This window comes from Varanus komodoensis, unplaced genomic scaffold (genome assembly GCF_004798865.1).
Source record: "Varanus komodoensis strain SLA01 unplaced genomic scaffold, ASM479886v1 scaffold47, whole genome shotgun sequence".
Taxonomy (NCBI): domain Eukaryota; kingdom Metazoa; phylum Chordata; class Lepidosauria; order Squamata; family Varanidae; genus Varanus; species Varanus komodoensis.
The window spans coordinates 7,298,852-7,325,951 of NW_025336045.1; the positions used below are offsets into that span (position 1 = coordinate 7,298,852).

Consider the following 27,100-nt stretch of genomic DNA (forward strand, 5'->3'; position numbering starts at 1 on the left):
TTAGGTCACGACCAGAGTTCTGGAACAGATTAAGTTCGTGAGCCAAGGTACCACTGTATAAATAGATAGGTAAATAAAAATGCTGCAGCCAGATCATTGATGAGAGCATGTGACTCTTCTTTCAACAGCCTCACTGACTATTTACATGGACAATTTCAGTGTCACAACTTATGGAGCCATACATGACTTTGGACCAGGTGTCTGAAAGACTGCAGCCTCCCTCATGCGACTGTCTGGGTTTTAAGATCTTCAGGGAAGGCCCTTCTCTCAGCCCCAACCCTAGAGGTGGGAACACAGGAACAGGTTTTGTTGGCCCTTGCTGCCAGGCTGTGGCAACCTCTGCTAGGAGAGGTGAGGCTGCCTCCAACCATGCTGTCCATCTATCACTTTTATGCAGGCAGCCCTTCCATTGTCTGTTTGCTGAAGGGGCTTTCCACTGGCAGAATGCTATTCACTTCTTTTACTATTCTGTTTCAACTTGTTTTTAATGTTGGTGATATTTGTGATATTTTATGAAATTTCTGTTAATCTCTATTGTTAGCCACCTTGAAAGTAATTTTTAGTGGAAGGGGGAGACAAATTTTAAAACATAAATAGATGTGATAGATAGAGACAGAGCTTAAAATTTTCTCCAAAGCTAAATATAAGTAAAACTTCCCTTGAAAACTTCCAGTCAAGATCAAAGCAGGCGTTACTTTAAATTGGTGTCTTGAGGGTAAGAGCTTTTACGCCTCTCTCTTTTTTTTTTTTTTACTTGAGAGTCAGCACAGGTTGCATGATCCAGAACATAGCATGGCTTTTAAGGCCAAGATCAGATGCTTGAGCACACTCAAGCACAGATAAGAGACACAACTGCTAGATACAGATTTCAAGTAATGTCTCAATACAGCTAGAACTGACAAAATAGTGAATATATAGACACTTAATGCCCATTACTTATTTTCTTCTTCCTCTTCTTCCTTTATTCTAGGTCAACTGTCTAACATAGATAAAGCCTGCCTGATCTTCAAGATACAGCCTGCTGTGGATTTCTTCAGTCTAAAGGCTAAGACCGATGTACATATCTTACCTGTGTTCAACAAAATTTAGGGCAAACACTAGTCAGAACTCATTTGGAATACAGTGTCCAGTTCTGGGTGCCAAGATGTAAGAAAGATTCAGAAAAACCAGAAAAGGTTCAGAGGAGGGCAACAAAAATGATCCGGAGTCTGGAAACACTGCCCTGTGAGGAAAGACAGAGAACTGGGCATGTTTGGCACTGAGAAGAGAAGACTGAGGGGGGAAATCACTCTGTAATTACCTCAAAGTCTGTCACAAGGAGAAAGGTCAAGATCTCTTCTCAGTGGTACTAGAGTATAAGACACAGAATAATCAAGTCAAGTTGCAACAACCTAGATTCAGGCTAGATATCAGGAAAACTTTCCTCACTGTCAGACCAATATGACAGTGGAACCAGCTGTTTGGAGAGGTGAAGGGCTTTCCCACACTAGAGACATTAAAGATGAAACTGGACAGTTGTCTGAGCAGAATGGTGGGTGTTAGACATTATGGCTTTCTTGGCCCCTTTCTTCTCTATTATTCTATGATCATGATTCGGACTCGTCTAGATCTTTCCTGGCTATATGGATCATAGACACATTACCTTCAAGTCTAATCCAACAGATTGCTAAAATATGTAGACAAAACAATTAATAGGATCTTTCTAAAAAGTCCCATAGAATTCAGTAATCTAATCTATTGCTTAAGGAGCTAACTGTTCCTAACACAACTTCATTTACCTACATCAAACTACTTCCATTGTTCGTACAAAGATTTTTGCCACTGAAGAAATTTCTATCAGACTACATTTATTTTTGCCATTTTTACATTTATCTTCTCAAAATGGGTTCTGTTCAAGTGCTGCCCTATCATAATCTGTGACCTTGACAATACTTATCTTTCATGTGCCGTGTTTCTAAGAATAAGCTCTATCTGCTAAAAGCTGTCTTGCTACCCTTACTCTGTGCCCCACTTCAAATAAATAGATAAATAAATAGAAATAGAACTAAATCAGGAGTTCTCTGAATAGAAAGCTCCTTGCATCCAACTTTGCTCCAGCAGAGAAGAAGGGGAAGATAATTTTCAGCTCTCCCCTACTGTCCCCATGTGCCAGCCCCCATTGTTTCAAGGGGTCCCCCAACCCTCCTAAGGGTTTTTCAGGAATGCAAGCACTATGAAACTGATGGAAATTGCTTCTCCCCTCTTCTCCTGGAAGGACCGTCCTGTGAACAGAATTCCACAAAGGTGACGCTTTCAATGATAGGCCCCTAGTTAGGAGTCATGCCTAAGTTTGCTTTACAAATGCATGACCGCAACTGACAACCCCCTTTCCCCATCCATTAACTTCAAAACAGCTAAGGGCAGCTAAGCATGGAATGTCAAAGGCGTCCATCAAATAAATGAAAGGACTGGAGGGTGGGGCTGACTTTATTCCCTAATAGCTCTAGAATTCTGGAGGGAAATGAGGAAAAGGGTTTTCTATAGTCAATCCTGGACTGCAGGTTCTTTTGTTGTCTGAACCCAGTCTCTGTGAACTTCAAAAACCACAGAGCTCCTATCCTATGCTAACTGGAACCTTGGACAAGAGCACTCCTGTTATGTGCAGGAAATTTTTATTTTGGATCCCCATTTCCTCCCTTCTTCCCAAATATAAATAATTTTGTTTGGTAGAAAAAGAGTGCCATTCAAAACTAAGGTAGTTGTTCCTATATACAGAGGCATGTCCAAGATACACAGGAGCATGTCCACTTTGCAAAGGAAAGGAAAACAAAAACATCCTGAGAACAGTGCCGTTCTCAGAGGCTTCACAAACTATGGAACCATGAGGCTATCAGGTGAAGAGCCTGGAGAGTCAGACTGGTCAAGGTAAGCCCCTTTCCACATTGACTGGCCAACAGGTGAGAATAAGCATCTGAGAGATGTGTGCCACACAGTACTTCCTTCAGTTTTAGCTTCAAGTCAGGGTCAAAATGACAAAAGCTTCCAAAACAAGAATTTTTTAGAAGAGACATCTCTGAATCTTTTAACAAAAACACAAATAATCAGCCGGCCAATTGCATTAAAAGGCCAGTTTCCTTCAGTTATAGCATTCATGCAGTAACAGTTTTCAGAAGTCCAATTACCCAGGGAAAAAGCTACTCAAATCTGCTGACTGTGCATCTGCTGAAAGCAAAACACTGAAGGACTGTTATGTAACATAGCTGGCTTTCAAAAGTGCCAAAGAGGCAGCAGTAGTATCTATAAACCTGGAATTCATTATCTAAGATAAACTGTGCAGAGAAGAATGAGGTACAACACCCACTGTTTTTACACATACTAAACCACTAGGGCTCAAATAATACCTTGGCAACTCTCTGAGGCAAATCCATATGAAAATCCAGATCATTTGACAATGATATCTTATCAAAACATAAAATTTAATGAGCTTGCTTCCACAGTATCACTATAAGAGCTAAGGAAAAGCAACCCATACTCAAAATATCTTTAAGACAGGAATGTATGAATAACACTTATCAGAAATTTTGCTGAAGTAACTCAAATCTGCAACTAGTGTAAGTTCTGTAAATTTATTGTCATGTATATTTTATTCTGCTTTGCTATTCATGGGGAGAGGCTGGGCATGATAAACAAAGCAATGAAACCCCATCCTATAACCAATGCAATTTTTCTCTAATTTTACTCCTGCAACTTCTGAATCTTCATCAGGCAGTATTGACACACTTAAAGCATATCTATGTAATTAAAAGTAAAAATCGAATAAGTTACTTTTCCTATCTATCACTAATGAGAGCCAAGATACATCATATGCAAGTTGAGGTTTACAGCTTCACAACATTCTGCTGACACAGTTTAAGCAAATGCTACCTTTGCTATGCAATTTGGAATGTGAATACAGGTCACTTCACTTTACAAACTCCTAGTGTGCCCTCCAGTCCAGATCAGACCTTAGCATGCAGACCTCCACTATGGTCCTGATCTGGACTGAGCCTGCTGCACTGGCAAATTTTGGAAGAAAAGCAAAAGCCCCACATTTGGGCTAGAACTACATAGCAAAGCTAGCATGTAGTTTGGCCTTTGGTTTCTACAATAGAAACAGTCACATACAATCTAGTTACAATGATGTGCCATGAAGCTTACTGAGAGGGTAATAGCCAGGGTTAGTTGAATGGGTCTACTCTATTCTTTTCAATGGCTCTATTATGTGAAGGACTAACACTGGATATTACCCAAAGCTCGTGTAGTATGTTATGCAAGTACAACTGCTGTACATTGCATGATGAACAGCAAAAACTGCTGGGAAAAACACCTAGCTTTCTGCTAGTTAAAATTAGAATAGGAACTACAGTGCATAACACTGCACTATTAATTATTTAAAAATCAAAAGGGAACCAGAAACCGTGGTTGGTGTTCAGATGGCTATGATAAGGTTACAGCTAATAATTCTACATGCTCAATAGCTACCTTCAGATAAGCACACTGCAGACAACATACAACAGCAAAGTTGTCCCTCAAGAAATAAATAATTGCTATTCTGGACAGCCACACCTCACATTTATTTGATTTACTGAACTCACATCCAAAGCACATTTACTGAAGGAAAGAGAAACATGTTTAAAAGCTGTATACACATATTATTTATCCTACTTTTTTACTTCTTGCAAAGAACCCAAGGCAGCTTACATGTCCTCCTCCACTCCCATTTCTTCTTCTTCTCCTTTTTCATCATCATCATCATCATCCTTGTGCGGTAAGGCCAAGGGCCCAAAGCACCCAGTGAATTTGTGGCTGAGCAACACCTAGAACCCAGATCTCCCCAGTTCAACAAATTAACCACCACACTACACTGGTTCTGGAAAATGTAAGCTTCTGGCATTTGGTCCAACAATGCACCATGCTGCATTAGGCAGACGGTACCTTTTAAGCAAACAGCATCTTATGAACATCCCTGTGAAATACTGAATTTGAAAATAAAACAAAATGCAAGCTTACTTCCTTTAACACTAACAAATGCAGGGAAGATGCCTTTAGACAAATAAGTACAAAGCTGCTGCTGACATTGGGTTATACAATATTGCATTCTGTTGTTTCTCCAGAACTGTCAACAATGTCTATTACAGTAAATGTACCTTTAATGTTGAGATTGTTGGGCATTATCCTGATACCAGCTTTCCAGAGTGACCCTACCCTGCACTCTGGTTTCTCTGGCGACTGCTGAATGGTTCCAGTTTCTTACAGTGTTATGGAGATAAGCAAAAGACAGAAAATCATGAGAAGATCTCCTCTTCACAGAAGAGCCTGCCCTCCAGAAACTGCAGAGAAAAACTACTGCTTCTCCACCTCCAAGTCCCCCAGGGTTTTGATTTTTAGAATTTCTCAGCTAATTATCTTCAACAGATACTAAAAGCCTCATTTCAAGTAAGTTGATAAGTAAGTTACCTGCAAGTATTCACACATCTTTCTCCACACTACTTCTCCAAATGAGAAAATTCACCTCTTCATGGTTTTACAAGTTTAATGCATACACAAAATTGTCAAGAGAAATTCTGAATGACATCATGTGATTAACTGCTGCAAAGGGCTATTCTGCACACAGCAACAGTGACATAACTAATATTGCTAATATTAATTTAATAATATCAAATATTAATAATTATATTGGTGCACTTAACCACCTACAGAAACACAATCTGGCATTACCTGTGTCGTATCTTCCATCAAACCTCTGATCTTTTCCACCACATCTGTGCGTCTATGCTGGCGGAGGGCACTGATCAACTGGGCAAGGCTGGCTTCAGGCCCCCTGATGGTCCAGTGCTGCAAAGCAGCATAAGCCATTTCATGATCCGCGGAATATCCATTGGCAAAAGCTGCCACCTCTCGCTCACTTGCATCACACAGGAATTGGTAGATATCCTTCCACTGGCTTCCAACCTGAGCTGCCACCAGCTTCAGGATGTCTATTCCTGTTTGAAAGAAGAGTAACAGATAAATCACGCTCCTTGATAAGTCAAGTGCATGTAAAGCCCAGCAACAAGGTTCAGGCCCAGCAACAAGGTTCTTCAAATTTATTGCAGGAATGCTTGAAAAGCAAGTTTCAATCTACAGCTTTGAATGAGAAACTTTATTGAGCGTCAAACAGCAACACTCTAACTTGCTTGGGTATTAATTGAGCATGCTCCCTTCTTCCTTCAGAAGCGCAGTCGAGCGCCATGCTGGCAGCACTACTTACACTCTGCCCCTACTGTTCTCCTGCAGTGTGAGTAATGCTTCATGCATGGGCTACTTTCATTAAGGAACTCTGCCATAGCCCAATATATTGGGAGTCACTTCTTTCTAGGTCAATATCAATTGTGCTTTCACTTTTCTCCATTTTCATGTTGTTATCATTATTCTGAAGGTTATATTTCAGTTGCTTACAGGAGCAAAACACCTCTTAGCTAGGTAGAAAGACTTGACTACCACATATCAATTTCAAGAAACTTTTCTGTGTTTCATTTTGTATTCTGGCAAATAAAGAGCCTAATTTCAGTGAGCACATGAGATCCTTAAAACAAGACATGCTGGTTTGATTTATGATTTTCAAATGTATAGGCTGCTGAATAGTCCTCTGAGGGTTCGCTAAACTAACCGTCTTAAATATAGTACAATTATAAGTACAGAGGGAAGGAGAGGTGAGGGAAACCTGTTGGGAACAAAGTGAGCTTTTACTATGAGGTGTTAAAAGTCAGTTTTCAAAATAACTTTGGAAGAGAACAGTTTTTGCCTGCCTGGCACCAAAGTGAAAGTTGTGATGGTCCCAGGTAGACCTCCTTAGGAAGCCCATTCCAAACTTGGGGGGTAGTCATTGGGCAGGCCTTCTTCTAATTGCGATCCCTTTTATTTCCTCTAGGGATGGCTCTTTCAGAAAGACCTCATTTCCAGGCCTCAATGGGAGGGTAGGAATATATGGAAAAAGGCAGTCCTTCAAGTAACCGGGCCCCAAAGTCATTTAGGGCTTTGCATATTAAAACGAGCACTTTCAATTGGGCCCAGGCTTCAACAAGCAACCAGTGTTATATGAGCACACAAACTGATACATGACACCAGACATGTAGCACTATGAATCAGCCCTATGAATGTAACAAATAACAATCAGACAACGTCAATGCCATATAGAATATGTGATATTAAGAAATGGGAAGAGAGCCAAATCCCCAAGTAACTACTAAGTATGTGGATGACCTGAAACCAGCCACTCTTTATCAACCCAGCCTATGTCCTGGTTGGAGAAGAATGCCTTTGATCCCATAGAGCATTTGATCTTTGCATTAAGAGTAAGATCCTCATAGAGACAAGAGGGCAACTGGTCGTCTGAATTCAGGCACAGATGCAAAGCAAGACCTGAGGTCTAGGCTTAGAACTTTCCTCAACTTGTTCCTCCATGGGACCAAAACTAAATCTTGTTCTTATGCAGTTAATCTGGTTATAAACATTCAGAAATTTAAAAAGGTACACACCAAATACCCAAGTGGTTGCACAACATAAAACAGAGCACCTTGTCTTCTCAGGACTAAGTATCTGTGATAACCATCCAGAACTGAAATATGGAAAGAATCCTACAATCATAAATGTAATGCCTATTATATTTGGAATGCAATATAAAAACATAGAAACAGAGCGAGTCAGAAGGGGCCTCCCGGGCCATCTAGTCTGACCCCCAGCTCCAGCCGGCTCTGCTCATGACATGCCTACCATGTGCATGTCCAGCCCATCATTGAACACCCTCACCGATGGGCCTCAACAACTTCTTGTGGAAGCCCATTCCTCACCCTCGGGGTCCTAACTGTCAGGAAGTGCTTCCTGGCATCTAAATGGAACCTTGGTTCCCTGAGCTTTGCTCCGCTGGAACGAGTCCTGCCTTCCTCTGCAGGGGAGAACAGTTCTCTACCCATACTGTGCCATATTATTAAGAAACTATAATTAAAGGCGGTTAATTGTGGGGTATTGGCAACTAAGCAAGACTTTTTTTGGGGTTGCTCTTTCCATAGGGATATGAGGAATCCATTTGGGGGTTGGGAATCTGTTGGATTCCTGGGCTTGGCTCCCCAGACTCTGGCCCACTTTCACATGGCCATGAGGCTGTTTTCCTGGCAAGTATGCCAAGCATTCCTTTGAGTGCCTGCTGGGAATCAAGCCCCTGTGAACACTGAGCAAGTAGCAACTGTCTCCCATGCATGTGACCCCTGTGGAAGAAGGTTGCCAGTTGCCACACATCTGCAGATTTCTTCTTAACTCAGCTTGCTTCCGAAGTGAGGGTGGAGTATGAGAAGTACGCAAACAGAGAAGAGACAGATGCTGGGGAGGATCATGACACCCCTGTCTTTACATATCTCAAGCAGCCTTCTTACTTGAGGACAGCCATCAGCCACAGAAAGCCTAGTCAGTGGTCAGGAATTCTGGCTGGGCACAGCAGTCCAAAATATCTGGAGGGCACCAGGTCGGGGAGGCCTGCTTTAGGAACATAGAGAAGCTTTTATCGAAACATAAAAGTGAGTCAGAAGGGGCCTCCCAGGCCATTTAGTCTGACTCCCAGCTCCAGCCGGCTCCGCTCATGACATGCCCACCATGTGCATGTCCAGCCCATCTTTGAACACCCTCACTGATGGGGCCTCAACAACCTCCCATGGAAGCCCATTCCACACCCTCGGGGTCCTAACTGTCACGAAGTGCTTCCTGGCATCTAAATTGAACCTGGGATCTCTGAGCCTTGCTCTGTTGGAGTGCGTCCTGCCCTCCTCTGCAAGGGAGAACAGGTCTCTATCCACCTCCGTGTGATACCTCCTCACATACCTGTATGTCGCCAACAGATCCCCTCTGAGTCTCCTCTTCTCCAGGCTGAAGAGACCCAGTTCCCTCAGTCTCACCTCATACGGCATCCCCTGCAAACCGGCCACCAGCCTTGTGGTCCTACGCTGCACTGGCTCTAACCTGGCTATATCCTTCCTGTAATGAGGGGCCCAAAACTGAGCACAATATTCCAGTTGCGGGCACACCAGAGTTGTATAAAGTGGTAGTACTATGTCTCTTGATCTAGAAGCCACACTTCTGGCTATGCAACCAAGGGTGGCATTCGCCCTCTTGACCACCGCATCACACTGCTGACTCATGTTTAGCCTGCAGTCAACCAGCACCCCGAGGTCCCATTCGCAAGTGCTGCTCTCCAGCCACTTGTCCCATAACCTGTACTTATGACAGCCATTCCTATGCCCCAAGCGCAAGACCTAAAGTTCCTAAAGTTATGTTATGCTTAGCCATTTTTCTAACAAAATTGTTGTGTTTCACAAAATGTAACTACGAACTCAGTAACTTCGTAATTATTGCCTGAATAAACTATACCTTTAACCTTTATGAGTAAAGCACGTTATACAGAATACATTTTAGTTTCCTCGTTTAGGTCTGACCAAAGGGAACTTCTTCATGTTATCCCTGAAACTTCTAATTCTCCCTAGAAGCCAGAAAACCAGAAAGAGTAAGCATGCAACATCAATTCCTGTTTGTTAAGGAGCCCAGGAAAATTCCTAGCCCTGTTCCTGTATGGTGGGTGGAGCTCAAGGATGGCTGATCTGAAGGAGAAGTTACTGCACTTTCATTTAGCTGGGAAAAACTCTCTTGCCTAGGAGAATGGTAAGCAACCAGATTTAACTTAAGCATGATAAACTGATTATTAGAAAAGTGACGTCTGATTCTTGTTTGGGAATAATATCATGAATTATCATTGTATTTTTGGAAGGGTGTCTATACTGGTGGTGTCAATCTTATGTCTATGCCCAGGAACTAGGGTCACTGACAAAGGAGGTAGCAAGCCCCTCCCCCACCCCCTCCCTTGGCCCTCCTACAGACAAAAAGTGTGAACATTTTTTAATGCAAATGGCAGTTCCACAATTGAGCTTGTTTGCTTAAGTGCAACTGCACAGATTTCAAGCCTTGGCTGGGGCAACATCCAAGGGGCAGCAGGCACCCACCTTGCACGCTGTCCAGATTAGACTCAAAAATCAACCCCTCCACCCCGCTAATTTCTTTTGACAGTGCACAGAACGTAACCTTTCTGGAGAAAAGTTAGCCATGAAGTATCTTTGCCTGAGGAGGGATTTACATGTTCTTCTCAGATCTTTATCTTTTGAGAGTTTCCCCATCTAGTCTTCATGGAAGGGCAAATTTTGGATTCTCTCTTCAGACTCTGCAAGGTCAGCTAAGGCTAAATGTTTTCCCCCACCCTTTTTAAAGAAAGCATTTGCTTTGACAATTAATCACCAAACTCCATTTCCCTTTTGTAAGAAAGGGGGAAGTAATTTTAGTTTTACCCAGGCCTGCAGAGGTTTGGGACAGAATTCACTCTGCTGTAAATACTAAAGTTGCCGGGGGAGGGGGGTACAATCTTGTTGAGAACAGGTAAAAATTCCCATTTCTGCAACAAAGGACAGTAATAGGTTGTTGTACGAACTCAGCCAATGATTTTCATATACTCAGGCCTCGAAGTTAATTTTGTTGCTAGTCGCATCCGACCCATCGCGACCCCATGGACAACATTCCTCCAGGCCTTCCTGTCCTCCACCATCCCCCAGAGTCCACTCAAGCTCACGCCGACTGCTTCAGTGACTCCATCTAGCCACCTCATCCTCTGCCGTCCCCTTCTTCTTTTGCCATCTATTGTTCCCAGCATTAGGCTCTTCTCCAGGGAGTCCTTCCTTCTCATTAGGTGGCCAAAGTATTTGAGTTTCATCTTCAGTATCTGGCCTTCTAAAGAGCAGTCAGGTTTGATCTCCTCTAGGACTGACTGGTTTGATCTCCTTGCAGTCCAAGGGACTCACAGGAGTCTCCTCCAGCACCACAATTCAAAGGCCTCAATTCTTTGGTGCTCAACCTTCCTTATGGTCCAGCTTTTACAGCCATATATTGCAACTGGGAAAACCATAGCCTTGACTATACGCACTTTTGTCAGCAGGGTGCTGTTTCTGCTTTTTAGTATGCTGTCTAGATTTCCATAGCTTTCCTCCCAAGGAGCAAGCGTCTTTTAATTTCTTGGCTACAGTCCCTATCTGCGGTGATCTTGGAGCCCAGGAAAATAAAATCTGTCACTACCTCCACTTCTTCACCATCTATCCGCCAGGAAGTGATAGGACCGGGTACCATGAGCTTAGTTTTCTTAATGTCTGGCTCGAGGTCAGTGACCAACCCAACGTGGTTATCAGGGACATTAAGCTCTTTCTTGTATAGTTCTTCTATGTAATCCTGCCATCTCTTCTTAATCTTGTCTGCCTCTGTTAGGTACCTGCCATTTTGGACCTTTATCATGACCATCTTTGCATGAAACATTCCCTTCATATATCCAGTTTTCTTGAAGAGATACCTGGTCCTCCCTATTCTATTGTTTTCTTCTATTTCTTAGCACTGTTCATTTAAGAAGGCATTCTTATCTCTTCTAGCTATTCTCTGGAATTCTGCATTCAACTGGGTGTATCTTTCCCTTTCTCCCTTGTCTTTTGCTTTCCTTCTTTCCTCAGCTATTTGTAAAGCTTCCTCAGACAGCCATTTTGCTTTCTTGCATTTCTTTTTCTTTGGGATGGTTTTAGTTGCTACCTCTAGTACAATGTTGCAAACCTCTGTCCATAGTTCTTCAGGCACTCTTTCTATCAGAACCAATTCCTTAAATCTATTTGTCACCTCTACTCAGGTGTATTTTCATCAGGATTATGATTTAGGTCATACCTGAGTGGCTTAGTGCTTTTCCATACTTTGTTCAATTTAAGCCTAAATTTTGCAACAAGAAGCTCACGATCTGAGCTACAGTCAGTTCCTGGTCTTGTTTTCACTGACTGTATAGAGCTTCTCCATCTTTGGCTGCAGAGCACATAGTCAAGCTGATTACTGTGTTGACCGTCTGTTGATGTCCATGTGTAGAGTCGTCTCTTGGACTGTTGGAAAAGAGTGTTTGCTATGACCATCATATTCTCTTGACAAAATTCTACCAGCCTGTGCCCTGCTTCATTTTGTACTCCATCGCCAAACTTGCCTGTTATTCTGGTTATCTTCTGGCTTCCAACTTTAGCATTCCAATCTCCCACGATGATACGAACATCATTTTTTGGTGTTATTTCTAGAAGGTGTTGTAGGCCTTCATAGAACCGGTCAACTTCAGCCTCTTCAGCACCAGTGGTTGGGGCATAGACTTGGACTACTGTGATGTTGAATGGTTTGCCTTGGATTCGAACTGAGAGCATTCTGTCATTTTGGAGACTGTAGCCCAGTACTGCTTTTCCTACTCTTTCACTGACTATGAAGGCTACTCCATTTCTTTGGGGGGATTCTTGCCCACAGTAGTATACCTAATGGTCATCTGAATTAAATTCACCCATTCCTGTCAATCGTAGTTCACTGATTCCTAAGATGTCGATCTTCAGTCTTGTCATCTCGTTTGACCGCATCCAGCTTGCCTTGATTCATGGATCTTACATTCCAGGTTCCTATGGAGTATATATCTTTACAGCATCGAACTCTCCTTTCACCACCAGATACATCCGCAACTGAGTGTCCTTTCGGCTTTGATCCAGTTGCTTCATTCTTTCTGGCGCTACTAGTACTAGCCCTCCACTCTTCCCCAGTAGCACATTGGACACCTTCCGACCTGAGGGGCTCATCTTTTGGCGTCATATATTTTTGCTTTTTGGTAAGAGAGAAATAGACCCTGAGGAAAAAAGTGGGAAAACAAAGTTTCCACCATTTTCCCCTAGTTTTTTCTCTCTGCCATTCTATCCCTAGCTAGGATTGCCCTTTCAAGACCATCTATTGAATTCTAGGCCAAGGTAAGAATCATCCAGATAAGTAGCTCATTCTACCGGTACAACATATTTCTGTAAAAACATCTATACATCATGGATTCATATGGAAACACATATATGAAGAACAACCGTATTCCAAAATTATAGCTGGTATACTGTGGAGTCCCTCTGAAAAGGAACAAACAGTTCTGCTTACCACAGCAAGTGTGTAACAAGAGAGCAGCTTTGCTCCCAGTTCTGAACCTTCAGAGTGGGCAAGAATGATCTCTGCTTCATTTTCTACTCTGAAGCTGGGGAGGTTTTTTCAGACCTTTAGCCAGTCAGGACACACTTCTGTGCACACACAGGGAGCATCTTTGCCCAACAGTGTCTCAAATAGCCTGTTCATCCAACAGACCTTTCCAAGAAAAGACCAGCTAAGGCAGTGGTGGGAGGAAAGAGTATAACTTTTGAATTTAATGTTAAGGCCGAGCCTTAACAGCAGTTCTGAGAAGAATGTTTGAAAAACCTTAGTTCAAGTAACTTGGCTAGAAAGAACCCCAGAGCAGACATATCTAAACTAAAGTGCTAGATGTGTCTATGAAGCAGGTTAACAAGGACAATGTCTTCCCTCCAATTACAGAGCCAGTGTACCTTACAATGACAACTGCTGGGTCTGGAACTGTCGTGACACAAGGTTTCCACACAAGGTTATAAACAGGCCAAATGGTGGCTGCAGCACACCATCCTGCCTGCACCATTGTCCTTGATATAACCATACACAGGTGGGGGTTTGCAAGGTTTTACCATATTGCCATAGGATTGATAATGGCCTGGAAACCAGACATAGAACGGGGCTACCAAGGCAACAGCACACTTTATCTTTCACAAGAAACCAGCTGGTTCGGCATCCAGCCCAATGCTGTCCCCAACTCCACTCATTCATGTTTTTCTGTGTTGAAATTTAAAATACTACATGTGGTAGGAGGCCAGAAGTATTGGGTGGCCTCAGAAGTCCACCAAACGTAGTGATTTTCTCACTTTGGGCAAGGGGCAGTTACCACAGATGCACTTAGTAAAGTAAAATATTGGTCAGAACTTTCATGGGACACAAGCACTTAGCAAACTCTTATTTCAAGGGTAAACTTTGTTGTATTCTTAATCTGCCCATGCTGCATAGATGCAAATATATTTCTTTTGGTGCCATGGAGAAACAGTGATCATCCCAGTGTCTAAAAAGACCTGTCAGTTATAGTGCATTAGTCATCAGTGAAGTGATCTGGCTTAGTATCTTTACTCAAACCCAAAGGGCCCATTCAAACGTAACGACAACAATTTATGGGCTAATTAACCCCATGAACTGCAAGGGTACACACAGCACATGATCCACTTCTCACTTCCAGCAGCTACCTACAAATGTGACATTTTTTAGGTGGCTATGTGACATCCTAACCCAGGCACTTGGAATTGTTCATGAGGTAAACAATTGCAGGTTAACCCATGATTTGTTCTTAATCTATCTTAAAAAGCACACATAGGACACTATCAAAAGCAGCTGGTCTCCTTGCTATTAGCATAAGATAAAGTCATGTCAAGTGCATATGCTGAGATAGGCCAAAAACACTAAGAGCAAGGCAAAGGCGGAATCTGTTCCACCAGGCATACTTAACTACTCCTTGTAACCCAGAGTTTTCAACTGCAAACCAACATTTTTCACTTCTGTTCTTGTCCTTTCTACTTCTCAGCCAACTTAATCCCTTCTCTTTTTTCCCTCTGGTTTTGGATCGCCACCCATACTCTCTTTTTCACACACAGCTGCATTAATCATGTATAGTCCTCCTTCCTTCCACTTCCTCACTGAAAGCCCATGAATAGAATCAGAAGAGTAGAGTTGGAAGCGGCTAGAGGGCCATCAGATCCAACCCCTTGTGAGTGCAATATCCCAAGTTAAACCATCCCTCTCAGGTGGTTGTCCACTTGCATCTCGAATTCCTCCAGTGTGGGAGAGCCCATGATCTCCTTCAGTGATTGGTTCTATTGTTGTACTGGTCCAACAGTCAGGAAACATTCCCTGATGTCTAGCTGGAATCTGGTGTCCTGTAACTTGGGCCCATTTTCCCATGTCCTGCACATCCATTCAGGCACAAAAGAATACAATCCTTGTCAATGCTCAGGCTGCCCTCAGTTGGCACACCAGACCCTTCAGGGCTCCTGCTGCCTCTCCTAACGCCATCACACACACATACAGGGTACCATGCTCTCTTTAACTGCCCTTCTAGTTGACTAGAAGAAAGTGGCAGGTGCCCTTTCCTGCCTTTCCCTCATTTTTCTTGGCAGCTGGTGCATTTGCGCCAAAAAATGGGACTCGGAGGAAATGAAGAAAGTAGTGGCTGCAAACCTGCACTTTGCTTTAAAGTGTTCCAACCTACTCTGGAAAGAAAATGGAAATGGGAGGTTTTATGTTTTCAATGGAAGGGCTGGGGCACTTTGGCAGGCACCATGAAAGGTGCACAGACACACATTGCCTGCCCCTGGCATAAGCAGGCCAGCAGTGCTGGATGCTGCCCATAGCTACATGTTGATAAAATGTTGATAAAGGCAGTCCTTGAGTTATGAAAAAGTTTCATTCCTGAGACGATGGAAATTCATCTTTAAGTTGAATGTGTATATAATGCTGGATCATGTACAGTCGAGCCTCAACATTCATGGGGGTTAGGAACACAGGACTCCCTGTGAAAGTCAAAAAACTGGGTAAATATCTCTACCCAGTCCCCAACTCAGTAACACCTCCTCTTTACAGCAGGGAAATGCTGGAGAGATTTCTCTCTGGATGGGTGGAAACAGGAAGGCCTGCTCTGGGAGCCACCCTCACTCCCCTTTCACTTCTTTGCTCTTTATGGTGATGATGATTTTCGCAGTAATTTTTTTTAAATAATAGGCTTTATGGCAGTTTGTTCATAAGTATGGGTTGTTTTTAACTTGGATGTTAGGGACTACCTGTATACCTGTTTGCAAAGCATACACTGTACATACATTCTCCTGTACACTGTACAGGAGAAAAAACAGATTTTAAGTACTATGCAGTTATACAAAAGATGAAAACCTGCTACCACTGGAACAGCCAGCTTTTGTTTGAAAGGATAGAACATCTTTCATGGGAGAATCAGGTCTGTCAAACAAATCATGTAAATACAGAACTGTGTTCATGCAATAGGATAGATGTTCTGCCACAGAACAAGTACCATTTTGTACTGCTAGCTGGGAATGCCAGGAGATGTAGGACTTTGCCCCATCTAAACATGCATATGATTGTTCCCCTAGAAATGTAGATCGTGCAAATTACCAGTGCTTAACTTGTTTTCCCAGTAAAAATCTGGTTTGTCTCTCAAACAGAACAGTGAAGTACAAAAGATACACACTCAATTCATTAATACGGCACAGGGAAAGAAGATATAGGGTCAAATTGAAATTTTATAGAGATAAGCAATGGAGCACATTTGCACTAGCGAATGAACTTGTCAAAGGAATGACTTATGCAGAAAATCATTTGCTATAGTCGAGAAGAAGAAAGAGAGCAGTTTCAAAAATGCAGCATCTTCTCCAACTACCCAGACTAGCTACCTGGACCCATGGAAATTCATATCTTATTCATTCTATTGCCAAACCTAGATCCTAAAGCACTGACTTAGAGAGATGCTTAGCCCAGAAATTCTTGCAGTGTTTCATGACAATCCCAAGCTGTTAAAGCAACAAAGGATGCACTGAATTTCATGACAGCCCACATCAGGAAAAATAAAGACAACTGTGGCACATTAAAGACAAACTTTTATATCACATTAAGATATATACTTAAGGTGCCACAGAATTAGTTGTTTTATGTACATGGCAGGCATGTCATGAGCAAAGATGGCTGAAGCTGGGGGCCTGGGAGGCCCCTTCTGACTCACTCTATTTCTATATTTCTATGTGAGATATGGGGCAAATTTCAGCTTACAAACAGATTTCATAGGAATTCATAAATACATACCATGTCCATTGCAATAGCAAATCCATTTCTCCCTGTTCTGGGTGGTGGTGGAAGATTTTTTCAAAATAGACTTTTCTACAATTGCACTGGGATCTTGCCTTGGTCCTTTCTTTAGAGTCCGTGAACTTTTCCGGACACTGCATACAACTATCACGACTAGAACCAGCAGCAGCAGCAGCACTATCATCCATGGCAAGTGTTCATTGATGTCAAAATGCTTGTGAGTGGTTTGTCTTGGGGATCCTCTTTTGGGGGGTTTATACGGAATGCTGGATTTTGCACTGCTACTCATTTCCAGTGCTGGCTGTATTTTAACAATGGAAGGAGTGTGTTTGTGGTAATAAATCTGCTGGTGATTTAAAGGCTTAGGATACTCCACCGCAGTCACATTGACAGGTACTATCTCATTCTTTGAGGTTCTGTTGTAAGTGTCTGTTGGCTCCACAATGTCAGCATACGTACTTGGGGGAGGAGTGGCAGCAAAGCTGGAAGCTGAAGAGTTCACACCTGGAGAATAAATACAATGTTGGAAGTAAAGATGCAAACAATGAATGCCTGAGAGCAATTAATATAATTCTAGCCATCAAGGCCGTTAAGTCTGATCAGGTATCAGAACGCAGGATCTAACCCATGTGGTCTCAGGTGGCTACTGAGAGAGCATACAAGCGTACGTTGAGATGGCAGCTGCCAGACGTGCATCCACCATCTTCCAGTAAACTGACAAAATCCACTGTCATTCAGGGGAACTGCCTGGCAGGGCAAGTTTCCTTCCTTCTGCAGCCCCCATATCTGCTTCTGGAGTGCTCAACCTTTTCAACTGGATCTGAGGGAAAGGAGGCTCTTTAGCCGAGTTTAGTCTGCTGGTGGAAAGAGACTGCTGGATACAGTCCTGATATACCAATTCTCCTCCAGAACAGAGTTCAGGCAAAACAAGTTATGCGGCTTGGAGCAGAAACAGGATGTTTGCAGTACTAACTGGCAAGTGAGATGTCACAACCTCATTCCCATTGCCTATGTATGCATATTTACACCGGTAACCGGGTGAATTTTAAATTATGCATTTATTTTTAAAAATCCATCTGACATACCTATCTCTCCCAGTGGCATGGCTGCACTTCCATCTCCACACCAGGGCTCATGGTGGCCAGGAAATTACTTGCACAGGGAGCTGAACACAGAGGAAACATACGGGGAGAAACAAACCCCACCCTGGGTGTGGCTAACCACTCCATTTACAGACAGATGATACTGCTGAAAGGCTGGTAAAAGAGGTCCAAAAGCAATATAGAGGTTTAAAAGGCATCTCTATGGAGACATTTAAAATGCAACCACAGAGGTTTGCTAATGCTTCATACCAACCTTTGGGAGGAAAAGTCGTTGACTGAAATCCACAGATGTTGTCCCTCTCTTTTGTTCCTCGTATTAGCAAAGTCAGGTTGTTTTGGGTACAGTTGGTAAACATTTTGCATCTCAACACACTGGAAGGCACATCAGAGAAAGTGCCACGGGGGCATGGTTTGCACTTGACATCTTCGGTTTCACTTCCTTTCTTTCTTACACCCCATCCAATGGGACAAACTGAATAAGGGGTGCAAGTTTTACCGTCTAGAAAGCTGCCAGATGGACAGGCGCACTCACGGTCCGTCAAAGCAGTGCAACGTATTCTCTCAACCATTGGTGGCTCACAAGGTTTTCTACACAAATGGCAGCTCTCTATACCATTTTCATGCTTTGTGAAGGTCCCGCTGGCACAATGGCTGCACTCTCTTAAGCTGGTCATTGTACAGTGCTTGGATACATAGGCTCCTGCAGGACACTTGTCACAGGTCAGCTCTATGTTAGTGGCAGGATCAAGGTGGCTGTATGTGCCAAAAGAGAGGCTTATGGCATTCTGTTCAGATGTTAACTCCGACCGAGCATCAATGGTGCCAAGAAACATAAAGCCCTGAAACACATACATAATTGTATATGAGGTACAGAGAGTAAAGCAGATCATGGCAAGCCATAAATAACCTTACCCAACTGACTAGCCAACAGGTAGAGATAATGTAATTCAGAAGATATGCTTTATCTTCCTGCCTTAGAAGCAGCCTCTGCCCATCTACCACCCAATACTGAAACAGAATGTGGTATATATGAGGTTCTTCAAAGACTGTTTGCCTCTCTCTTTACATGTTGGCATGTGTAAGTAAATGGAAGTACATGGTGAGGTACGACACTCCTGCTTCCCCACTGGAACTGAATCTGTCTTCTCTCTCGTGAGCACACAACCCCAATATAACTCTTAATAATGGTAACTGTAGTAATTCAGCATTGGGATTTACTTGAATTATCTGGCTATTTTCATTGATGAAATATATATCTCTATCACCCAAATTTCTAGACAATTTACAAAAGCCAAACACCATACCACATAACAATAAAAGCACTAAAAATGATTTCAACGGGAAAGAGAAAATGCAGAGGTCAAAAGCCTGGGAGAATAAAAAGGTTTCTGCCTGCCTGATACCCATAATAGAGCAGTGTCAGTGCCAGACAAGCCTCCTGGAGGAGGTGACTGAATATGCAAGATGCTACCGAGGAAAAGTACCTCTGCCCTGTGGCCTCCCAACTCATTCAAGATCACAAGCAGGCCTTTGCGGAAGATCTTAGTGTGTAGGCCAGAGACCATGGCTCTTCAGTGACTGAGGCCTCAAGTCAAGCTAACCTTTAAAACAAAGTATCATATCTGCAGATGACACAAAACTGGGTAGGATAGCTAATACCCTGGAAGTCAGAAAGGAGATTCAAAGTAATCTTGATAGGCTGGAGTGCTGGGCTGAAAACAACAGAATGAAATTCATTAGGGATGAATGCCAAGTTCTACACCGAGGAAAGGGGAACCGAATACACCTTTACAAGATGGGAGATACTAGGCTCAAGAAAGATCCTGGAATTGTTGTAGATCACAATGTGATGTGGCTGCAAAAAAGGCAAATGCTATATTGGGCTTCAATGATAGAAGTATAGCTTCCAAATCATGTGAGGGGGACAAAGATGATCAGGGGAATGAAAACAAACCCTTATTGGGAAAGAATGAATGAACTGGGCATGTTTAGCCTTGAGAAGATAAGACTCAGGGGGAGATATGGTAGCACTTTTCACATACTTGAAAGGCTGTCACACGGAGGAGGCCCAGGATCTCTTCTTGATCATCCCAGAGTGCAGGACATGGAATAATGGTCCAAAGTTATAGGAAGCCAGATTCTGGCTGGACATTAGGAAGCACTTCCTGACTGTTGGAGCAATACGGCAATGGGACCAATCACTGAGGAAGGTCATGGGCTCTCCCACACTGGAGGCATTCAAGATGCAGCTGGACAGCACCGAGGAGGGGCTCAACTTGATGGCTTTGCAAGCTCCTTCCAACTCTACTATGACATGTCAGCAGGCACACCAACCTCAGCTGGTAGGAGGTTCTCTGCCACTGAAGCCCCTTAAGCCTTCAGCAAACTGACATGGAACAAAACCCCCCGACTGTGGACTCCTTTAATTATTTGGCTATGCACTCCTTTGGAGGAAGTATAACCACCTCCTTGGATCGATGCCTGTGAATACAGCAGCACCCATGAACAACCTCGTCTTTGCTTCCTATATGCTCATTTCCATGCTGAGATGGAATCTATTTCAGTGATATAACTGTATTTTCTCACATACTTTCTAGGCAAATGGACCTGAAAAACATTAATTACAGCTATGACACAACCACACATACCTAATATTGTATTTGCAATTAGCACACACACATTTTTACTAATTAACTTTTAAAATGGCACATTTTCCCTGGAAAAATAATGCACTTAAATTTTTTTCCAGCCCATATTGCTTCCAAGTACAGAAATGTCCCGGTTATCTTTATGTCCTACATCGTGGTTGTTAGGTGTTTTCACGTCGTCTCTATCTTAGAGCAATCCTATGAATGCAAGCCCTCCAAAACATTGTGCTCTTGACAAAACAAAGTATTTTCTGTTTTGGGACTTCCTGAGCAGCATTCACTATGGCTTAAACGATGCACCACCTTAATATTTGCTAATATTGTTTTGGTCCAACAAGGGTCATTGATGAACTGCGTATGTATTAATGCTGGTTTAAGGCAGTTGAATCAGTGGATTTAACTGTAATCAGTAAAGATGACTAGTATAGAGAGGTGCTTTATCATCATCATATTGCATTCATATCCGGCCTTTTCACCTCTTGCAAGGAGCCCAGTGCAGTGTATGCAGACCTCCTCCATTCAGTTTTATCTTCCTGTGACGTGGCTGAGGTTGAGAGTGAGTACCTGGCCCAAAGTCACCAGTGAGCTTCATGGCTGAGGAGGAACTAGAACCCAGTCCAGAACCCACTCTAATCACCACACCGGCTCTCCAGCTATTTAATAAGGTGGTGTGTGTATGTGTTGGGTTGCCTATTTATAATTGTGTTTATTACTTTTGTACTGAATACATATATGGATTTTGTTACAATGGTGACTTATTTTAATTATGCATTAGTGTTGCATAATTGCTATGGCTTCTTTTTTCTTTGCGCATAATGTAAATTGGATGAACTAGTTTATAAAAACAAACAAACATGAAACAAATCAGCCAACGTCATTAAGTAAGTACTTGTCCGGGACTGCTTTATTAAAGTTATATTCAGCTAATCAATAGTCCAGCAGGACTTTCTAAGTGGACACTTTGTGCCTCTGACTGGAGATGCCCCTGTCGCAGGTTTTCTGACTCTGCAGATACCTGCAATTATAGCAAGCAGACACAGCAGCACAACAATCCAGCAGACTGCTGCCTGGTTCGCCCCCATGGGATGCTGGCCTTTGCTCACAACAGGTTCAGTATTTAGAAATAATGACAGCCTGCTATCTTTCAAAGAGCATTCTTAGCCCTATGGGATAACTGACCAGTCAACTGACCAACCTCCTGCTGGATCACTGCAACGTATTGAAATGGTTCAGAAACTTCCTTTAGTCAAAAGAAAAGCTACCAGCCTATTAGCTGGTACTGGTCAATAAAGTCATGGGGTGCGACTGTTATACCAGATGCACTGGCTTCTAGACCATTTCCAGGCCAGATTCAAAATGTTGCAAAATGTAAAGCAAAAGACCTGAAGCAACCTATGAACAGCATATCTAAAGGAAATCTCTCATATATACATGCCCAGATCCTTAGGTCATATTTGACAGTGATGTGAATTTTTTGGAAAAATCTTAACTGGGAAATTATTTGGAACATTTCCAATTATAATCAATCTGCATGGGGGCATTTCCATAAGAAACTTTTCAGTTTGCATCAGAAAATGTTTCGATGCTCCACAGCAGCAGTGGGCAACTTCTGGCCTTTCAGATGTGCGGGCCTCTAACTCCCACCCTCCATCACTGAGTACAGTGCTGGCCACAGTTCATGGGAGCTGCAGGCTGAAGTCACAAGAGGAGCTGCCCCCACCTGTCCTAGAGAAACTTAATTGTGTGTGCTTAATTTACTTGCATTTAGCAAATACAGTGAAGAAAAAGTGCCCCATGTTCACTTTTTGTCCCAGCACACCACAACTTTAATGTTAAACACCTGTGCTGTACCCGAAGGTATATACTAAATCTGATTTAAGGTTTTTATTAAGTAGGCATTTTTAATCAGAATACTTGTGAAAATTTAAAGACAACAGCATGTCTTCCCTTACATTGTTTATATTCAAGGGAAAAACCAAAGGTACTCAATACTGTAGACACAAAAATTGAGTTTACCAACCCAAAGAACTGTACATGATATACTGAGAAGCATTCATCTCAACGTTTAACTCTGCACTGAACATCAAATTCCCATGGCACACCACATTTAGCTGTTACAAAGGGAATTAAATGTGCACACTCTGCAAATGAAAAACAAACTTCATCCTGTTCTTGAGAAATGTACAGCTCCATAGCAACAGCACATCTAAGCAACTATGTCACTACCACCTCTGCCCGTTCCTAGAGATTCTGCTGCAGAATCCCCAAGTTAACAACACACACCATCTAGGCCCACTGCAGATGCAATGCTGCAGTTCTCTTGACAGCTGGCTAGAGACAGAAGTGTTGGGCACTTGTTTTGCCAATATTAACCCTTTGCACAGAGATGGCACCCTGGGCAAATGTGGGAGAGGCTCCTGTCTTCACTACCACAGAGACACCTCCAGCTGCAGATAACAGTACTGAGCTACAGCACCAATGTACCAAGTCAGCCTCCTACCTTCTCTTCAAGGTTGGTACTGAGGCAATGCAGGAAAGAAGAGGAAGAGGAGAAAACACCATGAGAGAAGGGAGGAGGCAGCTTGCCAACCTACTTCCCGTATCTTAATCATGGCCAAGAGTTCAAAAGCATTATGTCTTTGCCAGCACATATTTTAATTTAAGGAACTGCTGCCACAGGGCCCAACTCTTAGCAATTGCAAGTATGCTTTTGATGGTAAGCTACCAAAGAGACTGTGGTATTTATTAATGACAAGAGCTTAACCTCTAACCCTAAGAACCCTTACTTAACCTCTAAGAGCTTAACCTCTAACCCTAGGAACACTCAGTTCATATACCATCTCAGTCATCCTTGCAACGACTCTTTAATGTAAATCAGTACTATTATAATCTTCAAAGTGGAAAACAGTGGATGAGGCAATGCCTTCGCTAATGCTGCCTAGTGAATTCCTGTCAGAGGTGAGAATTGAAATAGAGTCTTTAAACCTGACATGTCCAAAGGTATGAGCCTGTTGTAGTGAATGCACATAGAGTTCTGCAGCACCTTAAAGACTAACAAATGCACTCTGTAATAACATTTTGGGTGTACCCACTTGATCATATGGATTTAGTGATATCCTCAGTTGGCACTGGCAGGGAACAAGGAAAGATACAATGGACTATGGTGTTAAATGACAATGGAATACTAGAAATTCTGTGGAAATCCAATTAAAATGTAAATGGAAGCAAATAAGCACAGCAGCATCCTAACAATAACTGGCAACAGTAATGCCAGGATAAATGTTAATACCTGAAGGAAATCCTTGCCTCTATACATGTCAAACAAGTAGAATCACATTTTATTGCCAATTACAATTCAACTATTTCATGTAAGAACCTTCTTTTAAAAGGCCTTTCTTAGAGGATGGCAAATCCCCACAGCCCGTAGCAAGGATAAACTCAGGAGTGGCAAAATAGGGAAAACAGACCATGTACCCTTGAACTCCTGGGAGGAAAGGTGAGAATATAAAGTTAATAAATAAAGAATACACTGAAGTGTCTGACATCTGGACTCCCACATATTTGATGGAACACTCTAGGAAAGTGATTAGCAAATAATTTTTAATGGCCATTTTCTGAACTGAGCAAGGGCATGGGTAAGGAGCTCTTTAACCTGCTCTTTCCTGGTGTAAACAGCAACACTGGCTTTAGCAGAGCCTTTCCCTTTAGAAACCTCAGCTTTTCACCATTTTTGCTTGTGTGTCTTTGCTCATGCATAAGAGGGAGGTACATTAGGATTCATAGCACTGCTCCTGCTGCTACCCATGCTATGGCGATAGGATTAAGGAGACCTTTGCTTTTGTTTCCATCTCGTATAAACCCGATGAGGTGCATAATAATTTGGAGGTCCTTGAATTCAGCACAGAAAGGAACCCTTCTGAGGCTGCAGCTGGCATTCAGCTACCTAAGCTTAGGTTTGCATGTTTGGATGAGGGAAGGGGGCAGAACACAAATGCATTCCAGTCCTCCAACAGAGAATTACTACATATTCCTGAACTCATCTTAGAAAACACAAAAGAAAAGAGTGTCTGCCCTGAAATGGGGAGGGGTTCAGTGCTAACAGCTCGATCCGGAAAATGGTGATTCACACCCTTTGCTGTTGCAGCAACAACGCTGGTCCATGACTTAGCAACTAAACCAAACCTCCACATTACCCTTCCCAAACATGGTGCCCTCCAGATGCGTTGTAAAGCTGCATCTGTAAGCCCCAGACTGCGGGGGCACTGGCGATATGAAGGGCTGGTGTATATCAACACACCCGGAGCCCCCTCAACAGATCTAGAAGCTCGACAACAGCAGCAGCTTCTCCCAGCAAAACGGGAAGCGGAGCCAAGGAGCAGCCTACTGACTTCGCTTTGCCTATGAATTACGTTGCTCAGTAAGATGCTCAGCGAGGCTCCGCTGAGCCGCGACGCGCCCCGGATAAGTCCCTAAGTTTGCTTTCAAATACCAATTTATGTTGTTCATGGCCGCCTCTGAGCACGTGCAGACTGAATTCCTGTCACCACAGTATCAGGACAGACCAGAGCCTAGGCGCGTTCCATATTAGGCATCCTTGCGGCTCTAAACACAAAGATGGTTGGTACGGCTCTGCAAGGCTCAGCTTCCCAAGCCGCGGCACTGCGGAGAGCCTCGATTCCAGACAGTCCGCCCGCTCCCCCCCATCCCCCACTAAATCATTTACCCGCTTGCCGCAAGAGGGGAACGGGCAGAACCGCTCCTCACCAGCCGCGCTGCCCCGGCCTCCCCCGTCCGCCCCTCCTGCCGGCACTCGGCAACTCACCACAAGAAGGCTGGAGACGATCGCGGCTCCTCGGAGGGGACTGGGGAAGGCGGCGGCGGCGGCGGCGGCAGCTGCAACAGCCCCAGCTGCTTTGGCCGCAAAGGCCCCCATGGCTGGCGCTGGGCGCGGGGGGGATGCTCTCTGCGCGCTCGGAGGCCGCTACACAGCCATGGAGGCCGGGAGCGGAGACGGTCGTGCCTTGCCCGCCGCCAGAAGAGCTGCCCATCTAGCAGCGCCGCGGCCCCATTGCCGAGCGGAGGGCGGCGAACGAAGCGGGAGCGGCACAGGGCAGGCGAGGCTGGAGGGACGCCGGGGCAGGCTCAGCAGAAGGCAGCCCGGGGTCGCGCGGGGCTCCGGGGCCAGCCTTCCCGCGCCTGAACGGTGGGAGCCAAGCGGCGGGCGAGGAGGGGCGGGCTCCACAGGAGGAACGGCCGGCTTCCCATAGCGACTAGGGGCGGCAGGATGCTTCCTGCCACCTACCTCGCGCTCCGGCGGCTTCAGACTGACCAGAAAAAGCGGGCGAGCCGCTGCGCCCAGGCGGAGCCGGTGGGCGGTGAGAAGGGCGGCCGCAGAGCACGTGGGCCGGGAGGAGAGGGCGTGGCTCCCCTTTGTTGCATCACGTCACAGGAAAGGCTGCCCGCCTCCTGCTCGGGGCCGCGGGGGAAGCTGCCGCCGTGATCGAAGCTCCCGCCGGATTTACATGTAGGCTAAGCAGGCTGCGGCGCAGGGCCTCGGCCTCCTGCCTTTTTTGAAAATTACCATCAGTTTTATTTCATTTGGAAAGATAAAAATCAGGGGCGTAGCTAGGCGAAATATCATTTCCTAGACTAAAACGGATAAAAAAAAGGTCATCTTGGTCGACAGTGTCCCAAGATCACTTGTCTGATCTAAGCATTCTCTGCATCGAAAATGATAAACTGTGACTTACTGAAGTTAAATATAATTGGTAAGTTTGCATCCAAAGAAGCTGGAAAAAACTGTTCTGACTTTGTATACAGTGCAATGTTATAGCATTGTTATGATTCCCCTGTTAATTTTCTATGTGAACGTATACATAATTCCATACTTTTGTAAACTTATTAAAGGTTATACATTAATAATCTTTTTATCAATGCTACAATTTCAACAACGTTCTACTTTCACTGAGTAGATGAATAAGAGACCCAGGTTTTGTTTCTCATGATCAGATGCTATTAAGTTTGGGTCTCCTAAGGTCTCCTAGCCCAGGGCCTCCACTTTCTTTACTCTGGGACTGCTCAAAGGAAGGGAAAATACAAGACCTTCCCAATGCCAGCTAGGCAGTTGTCATGTTTGTGAACCAGCCCTCACAGGGAGCTCCAGGCAGGATGCTTAGACTGAGCCTCATATGTGCTGAACCTCATGGGAAGTGTTCAAAAGCCTTCAGGGCACGAATGCTCTTCCGCTCTTCAACCCTTATACAGCACCCTTGTTCAATTGGAGGCATTCCTATGACACATTGCTTGCCCTTCATTCAAGGAGCATTCATAATTTCCCATTAGCCCTATGAATAAGGCATTATTCACAATAACCTTGTGAATAGGTTGTTCTAAAAGTAATTGACCCAAAGTCACCCTGTGAGTTTCCTGGTTCTACAGTACCAAGATTTTAACCCAGGCATGGCCTCAGTGCTGCATCTAGTATAC

The 27,100-nt window shown here is 43.7% G+C and overlaps 1 protein-coding gene across 2 annotated transcripts in view; it reads right to left on the reverse strand.

Moving 5' to 3' along the window:
* Positions 1-5,688: 5,688 nt before the first annotated feature.
* The window catches only part of TNFRSF21 (TNF receptor superfamily member 21), a 37,604-nt gene continuing 16,192 nt past the window's right edge, over positions 5,689-27,100 (reverse strand). The window contains exons 1-4 of one of the 2 annotated variants that reach the window (XM_044445190.1): positions 25,437-25,934; positions 18,220-18,805; positions 16,861-17,367; positions 5,689-6,002 (exon numbers count right to left, since the gene is read on the reverse strand). In XM_044445190.1, coding sequence (XP_044301125.1) covers positions 5,704-6,002; positions 16,861-17,367; positions 18,220-18,805; positions 25,437-25,547 — 1,503 coding nt within the window. In that variant the 5' untranslated portion in view covers positions 25,548-25,934 and the 3' untranslated portion in view covers positions 5,689-5,703. Of the gene's footprint in view, positions 6,003-16,860; positions 17,368-18,219; positions 18,806-25,436; positions 25,935-27,100 lie in introns of those variants that run through there. The other variant, XM_044445191.1, reaches the window with a different exon arrangement.